Source organism: Prunus dulcis, chromosome 1, assembly GCF_902201215.1.
Source record: "Prunus dulcis chromosome 1, ALMONDv2, whole genome shotgun sequence".
In the NCBI taxonomy this organism is placed as follows: Eukaryota; Viridiplantae; Streptophyta; class Magnoliopsida; order Rosales; family Rosaceae; genus Prunus; species Prunus dulcis.
In genome coordinates this window covers 13,055,940-13,073,366 of record NC_047650.1, presented here as the reverse complement: position 1 = coordinate 13,073,366, position 17,427 = coordinate 13,055,940, and the positions used below count along the sequence as shown (strand labels likewise).

At 37.9% G+C, this 17,427-nt stretch overlaps 2 protein-coding genes and 1 pseudogene across 2 annotated transcripts; 2 read left to right on the top strand and 1 right to left on the bottom strand.

Annotated features, from left to right (window-relative positions):
* Positions 1-865: 865 nt before the first annotated feature.
* LOC117614344 lies at positions 866-2,384 on the bottom strand (annotated as a pseudogene).
* A 12,660-nt stretch (positions 2,385-15,044) lies between these two features.
* Positions 15,045-15,596, top strand: LOC117614324. The gene has a single exon (XM_034343096.1). The coding sequence runs from the start codon at positions 15,045-15,047 to the stop codon at positions 15,594-15,596; it is 552 nt and encodes a 183-aa protein (XP_034198987.1).
* A 157-nt stretch (positions 15,597-15,753) lies between these two features.
* Positions 15,754-16,617, top strand: LOC117614317. Its single transcript, XM_034343084.1, has 4 exons — positions 15,754-15,810; positions 15,886-16,035; positions 16,120-16,308; positions 16,426-16,617. The coding sequence occupies exons 1-4, from the start codon at positions 15,754-15,756 to the stop codon at positions 16,615-16,617; spliced, it is 588 nt and encodes a 195-aa protein (XP_034198975.1).
* Positions 16,618-17,427: the final 810 nt, after the last annotated feature.

The following is a 17,427-nucleotide window of genomic DNA, read 5'->3' as shown; positions in this document are numbered from 1 at the left end:
AAACAACCTGTTTTACAAGTGCCCATGGAAGATAGCGTAATCGGGCACCTCATAATCTAGTAGCGTAGAACATAGCAGCTTGCAGCTCTATATTTGCAGTTTATTTAGCATGAAAAGTCAGTAAACAGTAGCTTTTAGCTCTTTGTGATGTATTTATGGCGTGCAATTAATATAAGACCAATAATATATTAGGCAAAGAACATAAAAGACCGCCTTATGTCGATGGACAGAAACAAAAGGGAAAGGTAAGATGATGAATAGGTGCATGATATATGCAACCAGCCTAGCTAGTGGCTTGGGTAGCCACATTAACTAAAATCTAAATTGATTTATGAAAGCACCATTCGTCTTTATTGAGAAGAATAGGTTAATAGAAGAAATGCAAACTACAAAAAAAAGTTGGTTTCCAACAAGTCAAAAAGGGAAAATAGAAGAATCGTAATATCATGGTTGATAGAAATTAGATCTTTTTCTTCCGTTCTTCCGGCCAGGAGATGGAAATGAAATTATACGCAAGTGCAACAAATTTAAAAATGTTATATGGATCAGGATCCTCACCAACTCAGGCCTTCAGCAAAAAAGGAGGGTCAAAATTCTTGTTACAATAGCACCGAGAGTTAGATTATAAAACCTTCAAGAGGGAAAAAAGTTAACACCAAAAAAAAAAAAAAAAAAAAAGAAAAAAGGTCAAGCATAAGTTGTAGAATTGTCTGACAAAGGTTCCAAGTATCTACAAGCACTTCAATCAATAAGGCAAGAAGTCAACACACCATGATGCATTGAATTTGGAGTATGCAATAAAGTTCAAAGCTAACCATCCTTGTCAATGAGAAAATCATCATGCTTGGGAGATGATATGTTATACTCAGCTTCCATCAATGTCAAACGCAAGTAGGTTAGTATCTAGAACATATCCAGCGAGTTTTAATTGGACGAACATGTTGTCCAGCATCAAATATATATTATCTAATTTAGAATGTGATTTGTCAAAAGCAGCAAACTCAAAAATTGCACCATTGACTTCTATCCAGCTATGCCCTGTTATCTTTTCAACACGTTTCCCTTTCATGAGCTTCCTTATGCCAGCAGCTATTTCCCATTTTTTCTATGTCGAGTACAAGTTTGACAAAAGTATGTATCGTCCACTGTGATTTGACTGCAGCTTGATCAGATGATTTCCTACAAGTTCCCCTAGCTCAAAATTCTTCTGAATCACACAGGCACCAAGCAGAGCTCCCCATACACCAGTTGTTGGCAACATTGGCATCAATCATATTTCTTGCTTCTTCCAAGTACCCAGCCCTACCAAGTAAATCAACCATACAACCGTACTGATCTACATTAGGCTCCAAATGAAAAATTTGCTTCATTGAACCAATAAGCTTACGTCCCTCATCTACAAGACCTCCATGAGAACAAGCACTAAGAACACCAATGAAGGTTACTTCATTAGGTAGAACCCCACTCTGTAACATATGTGAGAAGAAGTTCAAAGCTTTTAAAACATCCCCGTTCATTGCCAACCCACTAATCATGGCAGTCCAAGTAAAGAATCCTTGGTGGGCAACTTTCCAAAAACAGATAGAGCCACATCAATGCAACCACATTTTGCTTACATATTTACTAATGATGTTCCAAGTAACAAGTTCACCGGAATTTTATGCCTACATATGTAACCATGAACCGACTTTCCTCTATCTAGCGCCCCTAGGTGTGCACAAGAAGTAAGTACACTCGTGAATGTAGATTGGTTAGGTCTGATGCTCTCTGAAAGCATATATTTCAAGGCAAGCAATGCATCTTTATATTTGCTACATTGTGTATAACCTGCTATCAAGGCACTCCAACAAACTACATTTTTAACTGGCATTTCATTAAAAACTTTACAAGCATCTTTGTGGTAGCCGCACTTCATGTACATATCCATAAGAGCGCTACAAACATAGGCATCCCATTGTACTCTACCTGCTTCCACATAGAACCCATGAACGCACCGTCCAAACCAAATATCACCAGCCATTCCGGCAGCACAAAGAGCACTAACAACTATCACCTGATCGACCCTAATTCCCATCAATCTCATCTCCAAAAAAACACTTGATTGCTTCCAGGGCACGACCGTTTTTCACATACCCATCAATAAATGCAGTCCAAGCAACCACATCATTGTGCGTACTTTCATCAAACACATGGTTGGCAGACTCTAAGTATCCACAACCAAAAAATGCATATGTCAATGAATTCCTCACAAATTGGTCAAAATTCAATCCAAACTTGACTATATGAGCATAAAATTGAAATAGGTTTTCGTTTTCCAACTTGGAAAAGCCCTTGAGAAGCAAAGGAAAGGTGTGCTTGTCGGGAGCAATACCATTTGTGCGCATTTTTGAATAGAAAATGAGGGACCTGCGAGCTTTTGAACTCGTAGAGAATGATCTGATTATGGAATTTCATAAATGAGTTGTGGGTGCTTCTACCCCATCGAAGAGCAGCGAAACGTAGGCAAGATGACTAGGTTGAGAGGTTGCAATGAGCAGCGAAGCGTAGGCAAGATGGCTAGGTTAAGAGGCTGCAATGGAAGTAACAAGCTTGGCGAGGAAGAAAGGGTTTTGTGAGAGGCCAAAGGTGATGAGGAAGGAGTGGATTGCTTCAAATGGCCAAAGGTCATGTGCTTGTGAAAAAGAGAGAGGATGATGTCACCACCATGTAAAGGGTTGAACTTGCCAATGATGGTTCCCGACATTCAAATTCTCTTCTCCCAAAACCAAAAGCTTCTAAAGCTTTGGCTCTTCTTACTGGGTTTATGCTCCTAAATGCCTTTGGTTTGGTTCTTATAAGGTGTAAGCATTTTATCTTTTAAATGATATTGCGTGAAACCATTTGAAGCTAACTAAATGATAGTTCTGCTGCACTCAATATGTGACAATGACAAAAGTATATAATGGTTATAACTTGTAATTGAAATAAATGTCTGGGACGACTATAATCCTACATAGGCTATCCTAGCTAGCTAATCAAATTGAGGTTAGTTACGTTAATTCCCTAAACGCTTGCTCATTTGTATTAAGCTTAGACTTTGGGCATGAACCGAACTGGAAAAATATTGAAGAGATAGACCTTGTGAGGTTGAGTTTGTCTAATCACCTGCAACGCGGTTGAGAAAGGCTGTGTGGACAAAGTGGCATTGCAGCTTGAAAGCGGTGTGGTAAGCACCAGCCTGCAAGAAGATATCAAAGAGCCAGGCCCAGCAGAGGACGTCAAAGGATCCAGCAAGATTGAAAACACTCCATTCTTGATGGTTCTCGCAAGAGCAATCGTTGTATTTACAGGTCCACAGTAGCATCTATAAACATACGTAAAAGAAAACATAACAATTTTATAATTCAATAAAACCATAGAGCTAACTTAGAATTGTGATTGGTGGTCTGGCCTACTAATGAACTTACATGGGAATGTTGGAGTCAGAAAAGGATCGGCGGCCTAGTGCAAAACACAGTCCCTTGTATGTAGAATGCAACAACTAGGGACCTGGGATCCTCATCAATATTGGGCTCAGCTTTTGTAACTGATGACTTGCAGAATTGCTGTGCATGCAATAACCAATTCTATGAGGCATATTGCCTCACCTAGCGAGATTTGGAGTTCCGCCTCCTCCAAAAATAAGTGGTCATTCATTTACTTCTTGATATATGGTGAAGTTCTTTTCTTTTTCTTTTGGATGGGTTAGAGTCTTAGAGACATAAGAGATTGACGCCCTTATGAAATGTGGAAGGAACAACTTAGAAAACAATTATTTAACATTTCTCATGATCTAGTTGTATTTTTATTCCTAATGTTCAAAGAGGTCGGACCCCAACATATAAATTGTTAAGATTTCAAAGAGGACCAACCACCTGTATTACCCAACAAGGTGTTGGGTTTCAGCAAAAAAGTCATCAGGGCTATATTAGTAGTAGAATCACACATTATATGTTGTATTTATTTTGTCTAGTTTTCAATGTGAGATTGTACCTTTTAAACATAACTTATTCAAACGGGAAAAAATGGTGGTATAGCAGCTTAATCCACAGTAATTGTTTAATTATTCTTGGTGACATATGTGAACTTTGTTTCAACTCTTTTTTTCTTCAATGAGTTATTTATGTCTAATAAAATGTTAAGTTAATTCCAACAAGTTAAAAGGAAGTTTGGTGGAATTTGATAAACATTTATGCTAGGTTGTGATTAAAACTTTCTTGAAATTGAATAATTTAATGTGTCAAATTCAAATTAATTTTGATATTAAACTCAAGTAGTATTTCAAAAACCTCTAATGACTTCTATGGTGATACCCTTGGAGGATATAAAATTGTACATGAAAATGACTTGTATAATACTAGTATGAATTTTTCAAGTCACATGAGCCCCCCCACAGTTTCTGTTGCTTGCACTCAATATGTGGCAAGGGCAAAGCATACAAGGTTTGTAAGTTGTAACTTGCAATTGAAATAAATAGCCGTTATTAATTATTTGCTTGTGAAAGGAAGGAGCAGAGAATCGGTAGTGCAATAATCTGAATCCCAACCTTCGTTCTGGTACATGCATGGGAGGACTTCATGAACCATAACAGAAACTAATACTTGGAAAATAAATTAAGACGACCATAATCCTACAGAGGCTCCTATATGTTATTGTTTAAACGCTTGCTCATTTGTATAAGTTGCTCAGCCTTTGAGCATGAAACCGACGTGGAACATAGGTATCGAAAACGACATCGCCGATTAAGGTTAGAAAGAACAGCAACTCCGATGAGAGAGTTCGTGTTGGAGACAAAGCGGCATTGCAGTTGGCAAGTGGTGTGGTAACAACTAGCCTGCAATCAGACTCTATCGAAGAGGCAACGGAGATCGAAGGATCCAATAAGATATGAAATGCTTCGGCGTTGTTGGTTCTTGTAGAAACAATTGTTGTATTTTCATTTCCACACTGCAGTACCACAGTAGCATCTACACACAAATATATATATATATATATATATATATATATAACAAGAAGTAACCTTATAGGAAAGTAATTGGTGGCATCGGCGGGCTAATTTAATGAACTTACTTGGGAATATTGGGGTATGAAGAGGATCGACGGCAAAGTTGTCGACAGTGCAAAACACATGTCCTAGTATGCGGATCCCACGAACAAGGATTGGAGAAACTGCCCTTGCAGAGACCAAGAGGCAAACGATTGCAACGAAAATTGCTTTGAAGGCCATATGCATTGATTCACTACGTACGCAAATTCAACTAGTGTTAATTATTGCTAGATTGCTATAAGGAAATATAGTGAATGTTTTCTATACTCATAAGTTTGCAAATATATAACAATCTGAAAGATATACGAAAAGGAAGGAATCGCTAGATGTTGTGTCTAAGCTAAGGTGATTATACATAAAAGAAGGAAATAAAAGTGATGTCTGTTAGAGTTCATTGAATTTGCAGGTTTTTGTAATGTGGTTTTGGAAAGAAGATAGGAAAGCACAGTGAAATAACAGATTTTACAAACTTATTCAATCTTAGCCTTTGATTATATCATCCTATGAGATGAGTCCATATGTCATAATCTAATGCTTAGATCCTAGGCTAACTAAGAGATCACTTGGACTATGATCCAAGGGCTCCAATTACATTAAGACAGAAAAGAAGAAAAATTAAAAGAAACGGAAGTTTCATAGACTGTAACATAAGCAGACTGAGTTGCTTCTGCTCCAAGGTATTTAGCTCCATTGCTTTCAGCTCAAAAATCTCAGCTCAAAATGCTTTCAGCTCAAAGGGTTTAGACATCAACACTCCCTTCTAACCCTTTAGCTGATTTCACACCAAGTAAGTCTCTTAGATACACAAATCGATCCTTGGACAAAGCCTTGGTAAGAATGTCAGCAATCTGATCTTCTGTTTTGCAGTAGATTAGTTCAATCTCCTTAGCTTGAATAGCTTCACGAATGAAGTGAAACTTTCTACTGATATGTCTGGTTTTCTGGTGGAAAACTGGATTCTTAGCCATTGCTATGGCAGAGGTATTATCACACAAGATTGGTGTACCTTCCACTTGCTCTTCACCAAAGTCTTCAAGAACAAACCTTAGCCACTTAGCCTGTGATGTTGCTTCAGCAGCACTGACGTATTCTGCCTCTGCAGTAGACAAAGCTACTGTATTTTGCTTAATGGATGCCCATGAGAACATACCAGATCCAAGTGTGAATGCATAGCCTGAGGTGCTTCTTCTATCATCTTCACTTCCTGCCCAGTCACTGTCACAATACCCTATCAAAGTGGCTGATTTCCCTTTTATGAACTCAATCCCAAAATCTAGTGTGCCTTGGATGTACCTCAAGACTCTCTTGGCTGTTCCCATGTGTTTTCTAGTAGGATTATGCATGAACCTAGCAAGCAAGCTAGAAGCAAACATAATGTCTGGTCTTGTAGCTGTCAAATAGAGCAGACTACCAACAATCTGTCTATACTCATTCTCATTTGCTGCCTCACTCCCATCTTCCTTGCACAGCCTCTCACTTGCAACTAGTGGAGTCACCACAGATTTGCAGTCCTTTAGACCAAACTTTTCAATTACTTTCATTGCATATTTCTTCTGATGAAGAAATGTGTGCTTATTGGTCTGCACAACTCCCATGCCAAGAAAATGATAGAGCAGGCCGAGATCAGTCATCTCATAGTGCTTCATCATGTCATTTTTGAATTCTTCAAGCAATTTCCCACAACTTCCAGTATAAACAATATCATCCACATAAAGTGAAACAATAAGAATACCTGAAGTGTCACTTGTTTTGACATAAAGTGTTGCCTCACTAGGACTTTTCTTGAATCCTGCCCTGTTGAAATATGAATCTATCTCATCATACCAGGCTCTTGGAGCCTGTTTTAGTCCATACAAAGCTTTGTTCAGCTTGTACACCCTGATTTCTTCATTGTCTTTAACAAACCCTTGTGGCTGCTCCACATAAACTTCTTCTTTTAACACTCCATTTAGAAATGCAGACTTGACATCCAATTGGTACAAATTCCATTCCTTCTGTACAGCAAGAGCAATCAAGGTCCTAATGGTGTCCAACCTTGCTACAGGAGCAAATGTTTCATTGTAGTCTATTCCAGGTTTCTGTGAGTAGCCCTTTGCCACTAATCTGGCCTTGTTCTTCTGTACAGATCCATCTAGATTAAGTTTCGTCTTGTAGACCCATTTGACACCAATGATTGGTTTACCAAATGGTCTGTCCACTAGTGTCCATGTGTCATTTTTTTCAATCATCTCCAGTTCAGCCTTCATTGCATTTCTCCAAGACTCATCAAGGTTTGCATCTTCAAAGCTTTCAGGTTCAACAATGCAGATGTTGCACTGAGCCATGATTTCATTTACACTTCTCCATTTCTTTGGTGTGTGGTCAATGGCTTGTGAAATTCCACTTATTCTCTCCTCTTGCAGGATATTGTTTTCACCCATTTGAGTTGATGCATCCAAGTCTTGACTTGGTTCATCTTGCACTGTGGTTCCTGCATCCATTTGCAGTGGTGTGTCCAAGTCTAGACTTGGTTCATCTTGCACTGTGGTTCCTGCATCCATTTGCAGTGGTGTGTCCAAGTCTAGACTTGGTTCACAGTTCTCATTTTCTGCAGGCATAGAAACTGTTATTTCTCCCTTTTGTTCATTTTCCCATTTCCATAAACCATCCTCATCAAAATGCACATCTCTGGACAGAATTACCTTCCTAGAGCTTGGATCAAATATCCTGTAACCTTTTTCACACAGGCCATAGCCTACAAGAATACATTTGTGACTGTTCTCCTCAAGTTTGTGCCTTAGTGCTGAAGGAATTAGCACATGGCATGGTGATCCAAAGATTTTTAAGTGAGCAATTCCTGGTTTTCTCCCAGTGTAGGCTTCAAAAGGTGTTACTTTGTTTAGAGACTTAGTAGGACATCTATTTAGTAGATAAACTGCAGTATTTACAGCCTCTGCCCAAAATTCATAGGGAATACTCTTTTCATGCAGCATGGACTTTGCCATTTCAACTACTGTCCTATTCTTTCTCTCTGCTACTCCATTCTGCTGAGGAGAGTATGCCACAGTTAATTGCCTTTGAATGCCAACCTCTGCACAGAAACTGTTGAATTCACTTGACAGAAACTCTCCCACCCCTGTCACTTCTCAAGCCTTTGATCTTGTACCCACTCTGCAGCTCTGTCATGGCTTTGAATTTTCTAAAACACTCCAATGCACTTGACTTGTTTCTAATAAAATACACCCATGACATTCTAGTGCAGTCATCAGTGAATAGCAGGAAGTATTTATTTCCTGATATTGAGTCTGTTTTCATTGGTCCACAGATATCTGTGTGAACCAATTCCAAAGGATGTGATGCTCTCCAAGTAGATTCCAAAGGGAAAGAATCTCTGTGCTGCTTTCCTAACATGCAGCCTTCACAAACCACAGAGACTTGCTCCAAATGAGGCAGACCATGAACCATGCCTTGGTTTTCAAGCAGTTTCAAACTTCTCTCATTTAAGTGTCCTAGCCTTTTATGCCATGTCTGCAGGCAGTGAGAAACACTTGCTCTTAAGGCCAACTCATTTGCAGGCATCATTGTAAGTGGAAAACATCTGTTATTGGTCATCTGAACCCTCACAATCAGATTTCCTAGTGACTGATCATCATACACATTCACCATGTTCCCTCCAAACACAAGATAATAACCATGCTCCATCATTTGCCCAACACTAAGTAGATTTTCTTCCAGACCAGGTACAAGCATTACTTCTTGTATGTGCTTCTTTCCCAGCTTGGTTTTGATCACCAGAGTTCCTTTTCCTGCCACTGGAACTACCTCTCCAGTTCCCATCTTGACTTTAGAATTCAAATTCCTTTGAATATCCACTAAGAGCCCCTCATTTCCTGTCATGTGGTTACTACAACCACTATCAATGTACCATGAGTGATTCTTTTTAACATCTGTTGCAGCATTGCACATGTAGAACAAAGTACCTGTTTCCTCCACCTGATTTGCATAATTCACCTTATGTGCATTTTTATTTCCATTGCACTCTCGGATCATATGCCCAAATTTTCCACATCCATGGCATTTAGGCTTGCCTTCAAACCAGCACTTGCCATAATGCAGCTTATCACAATGTTTACAGGCCATTTTGTTACCTTCACTTGTTTTCCAGTTTTTCTGAGATTTTTGGTCTCCAGAAAAACTGCCACTCTTTGAATTCTTCTCCTCAATATTCAGACTAGCAAAGGCTCTTTCTGTAGAGTTTTCAGTATGGCGATCCAATCTGAGCTCAAAGCTCTTCAAGGAGGCAACCACCTCTTGCACTTCCAAAATTTCTAGATCCTTAGAATGTTCAATAACAGAACAAATAGGATCATAGGACTTTGGCAGGCTAAAAAGCAGTTTCTGCACAATCCTCTCCCTGGATAATTCCTCTCCATAACTTTTCATGTGATTTAAGATATCAAACAATCTAGCAAGATACACAGATAGAGATTCACTGTCTTTCATGCGAGTATATTCAAATTCTCTACGCAATCCTTGCAGTTTTACATTTCGTACCTGCTTATCTCCTCTGAATTCCAGCTTCAGAATGTCCCAAGCTCCCTTTGAGGTCTCCTCATTCACTATTCTGGGGAAGAGTTGATCTGAGACAGCACTTTGGATTAATCCAAGTGCTCTAGCATCCTTCATCAGAAGCTGAGCCAATGTAGACTTCTCAGCATCCTTAGTCTCTTCTATCTCTTTTTCTTTCTTTGAATCTGGATCATTGCAGCCATGTTCAACCAGATCCCATAGTCCATGAGATTTCAGTATTGTTTTCATCCGAATGCTCCAGAATTCATAGTTTTCTCCATTGAACACAGGTGTGCGAAGCTCAGAGGTGCTAGATCCTGCCATGTGAGACATTGGATTCAAGAAATCTCAGCTGCACAGTCGAAGGAAGCTCAAAAACAGCTCAAAAATCAAATCCTTCTCCTTGTTCACAGGTTTACTCCCAGCTCAAATGATCAAACCTGGCTCTGAGGCCATGTTAGAGTTCATTGAATTTGCAGGTTTTTGTAATGTGGTTTTGGAAAGAAGAGAGGAAAGCACAGAGAAAGTGTGAGAGAGAACGTTGCTACTCTTGTAATTTCTTAATGATACTGAAAAAGTATTACACTCTACATGTATGTAAGTGTGTGTGAGAGAGAATCTAATTCTCTAACAGATTTTACAAACTTATTCAATCTTAGCCTTTGATTATATCATCCTATGAGATGAGTCCATATGTCATAATCTAATGCTTAGATCCTAGGCTAACTAAGAGATCACTTGGACTATGATCCAAGGGCTCCAATTACATTAAGACAGAAAAGAAGAAAAATTAAAAGAAACGGAAGTTTCATAGACTGTAACATAAGCAGACTGAGTTGCTTCTGCTCCAAGGTATTTAGCTCCATTGCTTTCAGCTCAAAATGCTCTCAGCTCAAAGTTCTTTCAGCTCAAAGGGTTTAGACATCAACAATGTCTATGTAAATCAGCTGTACAAGGCAATAAACTTCAATCAAAAGTCATCCTTCAATAATTAAGGCTTGATTTCTAGCAAATTAACTTATGATCACTTGCGAAATTTATGTGCACACAATATTAACCAACTAATATTGCAGCAATAAGCTCCAAGATGACAATTTGGGGAAAAGTTTCAATCCCAATCTAGCACATAAACCAATTAGTTTCAAAGGTTTAGGGGGCGTTTGGTATCCTATTCAAATGGGGAACTCAAAAATGTTGGTTTTTCTTAAAAACGATGAGTTCTTAAATCTATTTTTAAGATTCAAAAACTTGTTTGGTATGCAACTTGAAAACTATTTTCAAATCTTAAAAATTTGAGAACTTGTGGGTTGTTAGAAAAAAACTGAAAAAACAAATATTTTTTGTTTTTAATAATTGAGGTGTTTTTCAGTTTGTTTTTGAGTTTGAGTTTTTAAAAATAGGGCTACCAAACAAGTTTTCTTTGTTTTTGGACTCAAATTTTGTTTTTGAATTTAAAAAGTTGAATTCAAGTTAAATACCAAATAGACCCTTAATTACTTTCATTTAAATAGAAGAATTACCTTGCAAAACAATACAGAATCAGAGAATGGTTATTACTTTTCATCATCGATTCTCTTGCATTTTTATGAAGGTGTTTATATATCTGCTGCTCTTTATCAACTATTAGGCATTGATAATGTTTTTAGCCAACTCATTCATGTGCTATGAATGTCAATGGCTAATAATTGTGTTTTCTTGTAACGTATAAACCCAAAACCTTGAATCCTTCAACTAAAAAACGGTGTGTTTTATGACGTCATGACAACAACATCAGCCCTTAAAGATGAGCAGGGAATATCGAATTTTGAAGGCAAATCTTACTCCTATTGAAGTATAGAAAAGTGTGATACTGTGTTAATCCTATGTACATATAAGACTGGTTTCTATCTATTATGACAAGACCTATATGCATAAAAATAATTTTAAAAAAATTGAAATTACAAAGGGCTCTCTATTTAGTTTCTAATCTCTCTTCTCAATCACTATTTTCTAACTACTCAAGAACAACCAAAAATAAAAAATATATATTTTAAAAAAGAAATCTGAAATTACTGTCAATTCTGCCGCAGCACAACTTGAAGGCATTCTGATATAATAATAGCTTTTCCCATATCAGGCGATAACTTGTAAACCCTCATGAAGACATCACAAGATGGAAGCACTTGTACCAAAACAAAACAAGTTTTCATATTTAATTACATTTTCATTCTTTGGGAATTTTGCATAAACATCATTACCACCTGAATTTTTATTTTTTATTTTTAACCTCCTAAACTTTGTAAAAGTGTTGCAATTTACCACCTGCGTCTAACTCTGTTAAAATTTCTGTTAAATGTGTAAAGGTATTTTCGTCAATTCACTATAACTAAATATAATTTAAAAAAGTAAAAAATAAAAATAAAGTTAACCTAATTATCAAGAATTTAATTTGGAACTCATCACCAACCAAGAATGTTCTTGGTCGTATCAAACTGCACAATCCCAAGAATTGGTCCTTGATTGTGTCTCAGTTTCACTACTTTGGTGCTCTTGTGAAGTAGCCTATTTCAAATCTCTCAATATTAATTACAGAACTTAATAATAATGTATTATACACTCCACGCCAAGAGATGCCAGGAGACAACGAATAGGGTAAGTTAAACCAGCCCTTTGTTTATGGTTCTGTCTCTATCCAAAATAACACCCCCTGATTATACCCGAAGTTTTCCATCTATCTAACAAAATCCAGCGAATCTTATTGTTAGTAGTTTGTTCTTTCTCCCTTGTTTATTTATTTATATTCTTCCATGAATAGCTACGATTCCAACACACCCACCTCCAAAGGATCTATTTATTTTTAATTTCAAGTATGAAACTTGTTATGTTCGACTTTTGTTAAAGAAATAATTTTTGTTATGTTTGACTTTCTTGGTTTATGGAGATTTGGGAAATTGGGTACGATTTGAAGATGTTTTTGGTTTCTTTTGTATGTTTATTCTTCTGGGTTTTCGTTGTTTTGGTTCAATTCGGTCAGGTATGTGTTAAGAATTAGGGCTCGCTTAGGAGTGATTTTGGATAAGTTAGAATCACGTCTAGATAGAAGCATCTCCCATTTGCTTCTCTATATCATCACTTTAGTGATTTTAAGTGATTCTAGAGAGAAACATATGGTAGGTGTTTCTCCATAAAATTACTAAAAAATATTTAAAGTGATTATATGGAGAATTGATTTTCCATAGAAGTGATTATTGGCCTATCTAAAATCATTCCCAAACGAGCCTTTAGGTGATTAGCTTTTGAGTCTTTTTAAGATTCGAGTTTGATTGTCATTTTAAATGAATTTGTGGTTATTGAAAGTAATTTTGGTAATAGAGGATGATAATTTGTACTATAATTGAGATGTAGCTTCATGTGCCTTGGTTTGAATGTCATTTTGGAGGCTGCAATCTAATTACGGGAATTGAATTTTAAATAGCTAGGCTTAATATGTCTTGAAGTCTTCCCTTCCACAGGTTGTTGTATGTTTTATAAGTTTATAATCCACTTGGTTGCTGAAAAGTCGTAAGAAAGTCTAAAATTCAAGAAAAACTAAGAATTGAATGATTTTTTACATTTTTGATTTTGTTAGTTAAATAGAGTGTACTTACTTAATTTTACATTTTGATTAAAATATTAAGGTATACCTAGTTAATTTTAGGGTTTGTTTATCAACACTCTAAAAAAAGGCTCTTCTGATTTTTTAATTTTAATTTTACAAACACTCTTTATCTTGAAAATAACATCTTTTGTTTATCTTAATTTTACTTATGAATAATTTGGGCAATGACACAAGAAATTAAGCCACACACGCTGGATTTCTTCACTCAGATTAAAAGTTAGACAAATAGGGGACTCTCCAAACCCAAGCAATCTGACTTTGCATATGAATATATAATTGTATATTTTGTTTATGTATAATCATTTTATTTTTGAAACTTTTTAAAAGTTGAATTTACTATGAATGACATTAGCATTGTTTTTGGTATTTTTTTTTTTTTTAGTTGAGTTTTTAATTTTTTAATATTGATGAGGGGGCTCTTGACGGTGAAAGAGAGGGTTTAATCGTTAAATGCTCTCTCCCTTAAACGATGTCTCAGTTCCCTCTAAGTTCGAGTCTTGAATCGACGTCGTTCTCTTCTTCTCTACTCCTTCAGGGCCTAAAAAAACCCTAAATTTTGGTTTCGGTTAGGACTTTGTTCACAAACGTCCTCCTCCTTCTCAATCCTGTGAGACTCGGTTAGGACAAAAGTCGCGATTTGCTGTAGGTGTGGCTGGGATTTCGAATTCGGTTCTGGCAGAGAAGGAGTTATTCTAAGGTGGGTTTTGTATTTGTTATTGACTAGTTTGTGTTTTTGTATGGTTATCATTTGAGAAGGATAATTTCACTAACCTGTGACTGAATTTGTGAAGTTTAGTAATTAGAGATATTGCAATAATAATGTAATTTAACTGTGAAGTAGATCATGCTGGGATGAAACTTGTATTGGTGTATTGATTTTGCTCTATGGACGATGCAGTGCCTCAAATTGCTATTTGTCATATAGGATTGGTTCTATGGCAATGCTTGTTTTCACTTCCATTTTATGAGTCATATTTAGTGTGGGAAATTATTCTGGTGCCAAGGGCTATTCCATTATAACACACCATTACCTCAGTAGGCCTTGAATTAGGTGTTGAGTAATAATGCACAAGTAAATTTGTTGGTATCATTGGTGTTTCAGCACGTAGTAGCATATTTTGCACCCTTCCAGTGTTAATGGTTAATTATGTGATTTTGAAATACTAAAGTTAGTTGGCGTGGAAATTTTCTGTTCCCTGTGGTATAAAACCTGCTAAATTGTGTTGTTATTCCTTGCTTGCAGCTTGTGATATATGTCTGAAAATGGTATTTTATGGGGCTTCAGTATCTGTTTAGAAATTGCATGTTCATCCATCTAGGTTTAGCAGTTGCAGTTGCAGGAACATTTTGACGTGTCTAGTTTGCACACAGAGTCCATAACTGTGAATACTGATGTTCCATGTGTGGTACTGTATTGCATATGACTAGACATGTATATAACTATGGTCATGAGTAGATTTTAGTAGGCATTGATGCATTTGGAGTAATTCTTGTAGCCATTTCGCCCAAACCCTGTATGAAGTGGATCCGTGGTTGATGAAATTGTTTTCAGACTTGGGTGGTATTTGGTTTTTTGATGGAATGGGATGTACATTTGGCAGAAGGGAATGTAGATAAGAGGAGAGTGTGGAGAGAGTTGGAGAGTAGAAAAGAGGCTTAAAAACATTTATGGTTTTATCAAATGTATATACATATATCAAAATGGGTTGAAAGTATTAGTTTGAGTAATGTACGTATGAAATATGGGTAACCAATGATCCATATGTATGATGTTGTTGTGCAGGGAACTTGAGAATGGCTTGTAAAGCAAAGCTTATGATTCCTGAGGATGAGAAGTACGAAGGAAAGCCATTTGCCCTTTCACACACAAGGACCGCCATTACAACAATAAAGGCGAAGTTCAATACGCAGCAGTTACAGAGGTTCGAGGGAAGTTGTTTTGGTCATCTATTACTGATAGAGGACCTGAAGTGGAATTCACAAATTGTCCACGGCCTGTTGATGAGGAAGGCTGATCCTAAGACAGTTACACAGGTGAACGGGATAAAATTCATTGTGGGTAACAAGTTGATACAATTCACAGCCCAACAATTTTGCCTCATCACGGGGCTAAGGTTCGGAAAGCTCCCTTTCATTCCGAAGGCGACAAATGAAAATTGCTCGTTGAAGCGAAAATACTTCAGCACCAATAAACCTGCCACCCTTTTGGACCTACACACCGCCTTCATCGAGTGCACAGATGATGAGGATGCGTTAAAGCTTGGAATGGTCTATTTTGCCAATTTTGTTCTATTGGGTACTGAAAAGCATGTGCTTATTGACATGCGCTATTTGAAGTTGGCTTGAAGACCTAGAGGAGTTTGACAAGTATCCATGGGGCGCAGTGTCATATGCAATGACAAATGCTTCACTGTTGAGGGCAGTTTGTGCTGAATACCAACGAGTCAAAGTGCCCCAAAAAAGAAAAATGCCCAAACAAAGTGGAAAGAGAACGCAGACAAGAATGCGAAGTGGTAGACCAAGAGAGTACATCATAAGGGGGTTTGGCTTTGCTCTTCAGGTGAACACATATCCAGCAATTAACTATTTGATGTAAATACATTTACAGATATTGATGTTTCATTGTTGTGAACAGATTTGGGCTTTTGAAGTGTTCCCAGCATTGGAAGCATTGCATTTCACGGTCCATGAAGACAATAGGCACATCCCTCGAATATTACATTGGAGGAGCAACACGGTGGCCCGTTTTCGGGAGGTTATGAGTCAGGTTTTTGAAAACTTTGAGGTTAGATCTGTTTGTATCAGTGATGTTATGATTAGGAAAAAGTACAAAGTTAACTGATTTTTTTTTTTTGTGTTTCAATTGGAGGTTGATGTGCAACTTCTCCGGCCAACAGATATTGAGAAGCAACAACCTTACTGGAGTTGGGGTGATGATGACAACGAAGAAGAAATGGTTGAATTATTTGGGGATGAGGCCGAAGAAAAAACCGGCACTTCTAGTGAAGAAAAAGACGCGGATGTTGAGGAAACAGCCACCCTTCCCTCCTCTTCTAAGGTGAGCATGACCTTTTTCCAATGTTGTGAAAATATAGCGAATACGATAGGAATGAAGTGGAAATAGTTTCCTGGTTTTTTGTAAGCTTTCTAACTGTTGCATTATAACTGTATGCAGGCCAAAGGGTCTGTTAATGACGTTCGCAGTTTGAAGCATCAATTACGCAGCACTAAGGATCAGTTGGCTAAGCTACGTAGTTCAAATCGGGGGCTTAGGAACAGAGTTCGTGACTTGGAAGCTATTGTACAGAAGAACTGTTTGAAGCATGAGAACGAGTGTGACAGAAATAAAAGGCTATTCGGGATTTGACCCTAAAAATTGCTGAAGTCGAACATTATTTGAAGTTGGAGATGGAGGAGTTAAAAAAAAATTATGGTGGAGAAGGCCATGAGGAAGTCTGTACTACTCAGATGAATGAAGGAGGGCAGAATGATTTGTCACCCGTAAATGAACCTACTAGTCCGACTACAGCAGCACCTAAAATGGACACTCAAGTTCCAGCTGATGGAGTAGAACCCTTCCCAGGCATGCATACAGAACGGGGTGAAATGGAAGCACCAGTCTGTGGTGATGGAGTGGAACACTTTCCAGCCTCAGATCAAGAAGGGGCTCCAAGGGAACCAGAAGTCCCTGCTGATGGAGTGGAACCCTTCCCAGCCATGGAAGTCATAGACACTGAAATTGAAACTTCAGTTAGTGAGAGGCAAGTGGACCAACAACCTCACAAGGTTCCTACCTCTGAAGATGTGAAGCTTCCTAGTGTTGAAGATGCCCTCCTTCCTACTCCGGAAGATGGGAATGGGTATAGAGTTATTTGTAAAACAATGTTACATTTGTTACAGGATTGGAAGAAGACAGAAATTGAGGGGGTGGGATGCAAGGTCAGGCCTCCCATGAAATGTAACATAACTCTGGTTGGTGATGAAGGGGACAACGAGGCTACTGCCACGGTTCGGAAACCAGATGGTGAAGGCAAAGGGTGCAGACTTAAGCGGGCTGCGACACCATTGTTGAGTCCATTCACCGATCCCTCCAGGAAAAAGAGGAAGGTTACTGATTTGCATGCACAGACACCTCAGCCCCGTTTTGATCCAACAAAACCCGTGGCCATGGACGATG

Bases quoted from the DNA above. Each gene is read 5' to 3' on its own strand.
- LOC117614324 (XM_034343096.1), top strand. From the start codon at position 15,045: ATGGCTTGTAAAGCAAAGCTTATGATTCCTGAGGATGAGAAGTACGAA.
- LOC117614317 (XM_034343084.1), top strand. From the start codon at position 15,754: ATGCGAAGTGGTAGACCAAGAGAGTACATCATAAGGGGGTTTGGCTTT. The intron at 16,036-16,119 runs GTTAGATCTGTT...TTTCAATTGGAG, and splicing joins AGGTTTTTGAAAACTTTGAG to GTTGATGTGCAACTTCTCCG. The intron at 16,309-16,425 runs GTGAGCATGACC...AACTGTATGCAG, and splicing joins CCCTTCCCTCCTCTTCTAAG to GCCAAAGGGTCTGTTAATGA.